This window comes from Ananas comosus, unplaced genomic scaffold (assembly GCF_001540865.1).
Source record: "Ananas comosus cultivar F153 unplaced genomic scaffold, ASM154086v1, whole genome shotgun sequence".
NCBI classification, from domain to species: Eukaryota; Viridiplantae; Streptophyta; class Magnoliopsida; order Poales; family Bromeliaceae; genus Ananas; species Ananas comosus.
Genome location: NW_017890906.1, coordinates 13,119 through 15,824, shown reverse-complemented (window position 1 = coordinate 15,824; position 2,706 = coordinate 13,119). Strand labels below are relative to the sequence as shown.

General features: G+C 34.8%; 1 protein-coding gene across 1 annotated transcript; it reads left to right on the top strand.

The window, feature by feature from the left end:
• LOC109704399 (isopentenyl-diphosphate Delta-isomerase I-like) lies at window positions 1-1,346 on the top strand. Its single transcript, XM_020225139.1, has 3 exons — window positions 1-283; window positions 365-502; window positions 814-1,346. The coding sequence occupies exons 2-3, from the start codon at window positions 457-459 to the stop codon at window positions 1,065-1,067; spliced, it is 300 nt and encodes a 99-aa protein (XP_020080728.1). The 5' UTR covers window positions 1-283; window positions 365-456; the 3' UTR covers window positions 1,068-1,346.
• Window positions 1,347-2,706: the final 1,360 nt, after the last annotated feature.

Here is a 2,706-nt window from a genome sequence, read left to right as displayed (position 1 = left end):
GCAAAAATATATGATGACCTGAACTGCTGTGTGAATTCATCTTTCAACTAACAAGGCAATGTTGTGCTGCTTGTTTTCGCTAATAGCTCGTCACACGTTTCATCCTGTATGAATTCGGCTTTCAACTAACATGGCAATGTAGGACTGCTTGTTTTCACTAACAGCTTGCTCGTTTTATAGCAAAGGTCTGCAACAAAGGTGACATTTCCCCTAGTTTGGACAAATACCTGCTGCAGCCACCCTCTTTACCGCGAGTCTGAGCTTATAGAAGAGAATTATCTTGGTATAAATAAATTAACAACTAAAGAAATGCTTTCATATTGCTTATCAACTGTTAGTAATGAACTTATCATATTTTGTGCAGGAGTGAGGAATGCCGCACAGCGGAAGCTGTTGGATGAGCTGGGCATTCCTTCTGAAGACCTGCCTATTGAGCAGTTCATTCCTCTTGGCCGAATGCTTTATAAGGCTCCATCAGATGGAAAATGGGGGGAGCATGAGCGTATGTACTCAATTCTTTTGATCTGCTATTTTTAGGCCTATTTGGCTCGCTTGGAGGCCTATTGTTTGAGTAGAATTGTTTAAAGGAATGCCATTTTTTTTTTGTTGAAATCTCCTTTACAACCTCTCTTTGTAAAAGCAGAAGCTTCAGATTGGCAATTCTACTCTGGGGCTTAAAAAGCTAATTAGCTTTTCTGGCGTAGCGAAAAGTTCAACATATCGATAGGCCATTTTTCTACCTTTTGAGTAGGGAATCCGTCAATCAAAGATTTCTGCTTGTAATTTTACTTCTGCCACTCTTTCTTGATTCAGTTGACTATCTGCTCTTCACCATCCGGGATGTGAAGCTGCTCCCAAATCCTGATGAAGTAGCTGACGTCAAGTATGTTAATCGGGATCAGCTGAAGGAGCTTCTGCAAAAGGCAGATGCTGGGGAAGATGGGGTGAAGCTGTCCCCGTGGTTCAGGCTGGTTGTTGACAACTTCCTAATGAATTGGTGGGACCACGTTGAGAAAGGGACTCTCCGCGAGGCAGCAGACATGAAGACCATCTATAAGCTGAAATAGAACCTGTCGCCAGTCCTTATTATCTGGTTTTGCATGAAACAGTTTTGATTAATGTTTTCTCCAAATAAAGTACCTCTACCCGCTGGCAGGATATTTGAGCTTAAACTGTGATGCAAAGCTTTTCAATTGGCAATTTTGTTCTTGAATGAAACTTACATTGATTTGAACATGATCTTTTCTTTTTTCCCCTTGTGAAAGCCTTGTTTAGGAGAGAGAACTAGAAGCTTAATCAATCAGAGCATCTAGCAGAATAAATACAAGCTACTAATAAGACTTTTACTAGGCTCTGTTTGGCAATGGAATTATGTCACACAGGATAAATTTTTTTATCCTTGGTATATCTCAATATTCTAGAATAGAGAGGAATACCAATAATTTTTTGTTTGGATTTAATTTATACTAGGGTATAAGCAATATGATGTTTGATTAATTTCTTGAAAGAAGAGAAGAATAGTGAAAAAAGTTAAATGAATTTTTTTTTTTAAATGCCAATTTTACCTTTATGAATGTCTCACATTCATAACATATGTTATAGAATATATAGCACATGAAAAAATATAAATATATTTTTAATAATTGTACAAAGTAATTTATTAATTAATCAACATGATTAAGAAATAATCTTTATTATATATACACTATCAAGTATTATTACAATAATTAAATTTATACTAATAATATATATATTAGTAAACACTATATATAGAAATCGGATGGGAGGATGGAGTAAAGTGGGGCTGCGGGGGTCGAGGCGTCATAAATAGAGGGTGCATGGGTCGAGGCATCATAAAAAGTAGGAAAAAAAACTACTTGTTTATTGCCCCACCCTTGAATTCATGAGGGATAAATTTTATTCTACGGATGGGGGAGAATATAATTAACGGGTTATTCCAAGATCAACTGGAATAACCTGCTTTGACTAGCATAAATTATTCATGGCAAATTTTATTTTGTTGGGAAGAATAATAAGGATAAAAAGTGTTATTCTGCAGATATTCCGTTATCAAACGGAGCCTTAGTACTCTCGATTGTTTTTTTTTTTTTTTTTTTTTTTTTTTTTGTGAGAGAGAGAGAGAGAGAGAGAAAGATAGTATGTTATCTGCTTCGTTTATTTCTTTTAGAAATAAACTTAGCTGGAAATATGAATCAACTAGGATTCGAACTTGGGACCTCGGGTATCAACCACAAAGTCCTTTGTCACTTGCGCTAGGGACAGTCGGTTCTTGATTGTTATGTTCCTTGTGTAATTTTGTGGCAAGCAGTTGTTAACGGTGATAAAATGGTTTAAAACACACCAGTTTAAAACGACCTAATGTGTAGTTTGATTTGAGTAAGAGTTGCGATGCTTTTAAAAGCAAGGAGGTTTTCGTGCTTTCAAGTTTGTTAGATTTGATTTAGAATATTTAAAGTGCCTCGAAAATAAATTTAAAGATCGATATTATTTTTCTATTGATCGAAAAAACTCAAAATCAAGAGCTAAATATAAATTTTAGATCAAACATATTTTGTTTTAGATAGTATAATTTTTTTTATGAAAATTTATTTGATTTTGATATTTTTACACAGATTTTTGATTTTTTTACACTAGTGGGCCTAACAAATCTTAGGACGGAATTGAACTATAAATGAACTATAAAGA

Excerpts from the sequence above, each read along its gene's own strand:
- LOC109704399 (XM_020225139.1), top strand. The coding sequence starts at position 457 with ATGCTTTATAAGGCTCCATCAGATGGAAAATGGGGGGAGCATGAGC. Across the intron at positions 503-813 it reads AAAATGGGGGGAGCATGAGC|TTGACTATCTGCTCTTCACC; the intron begins GTATGTACTCAA and ends TTCTTGATTCAG.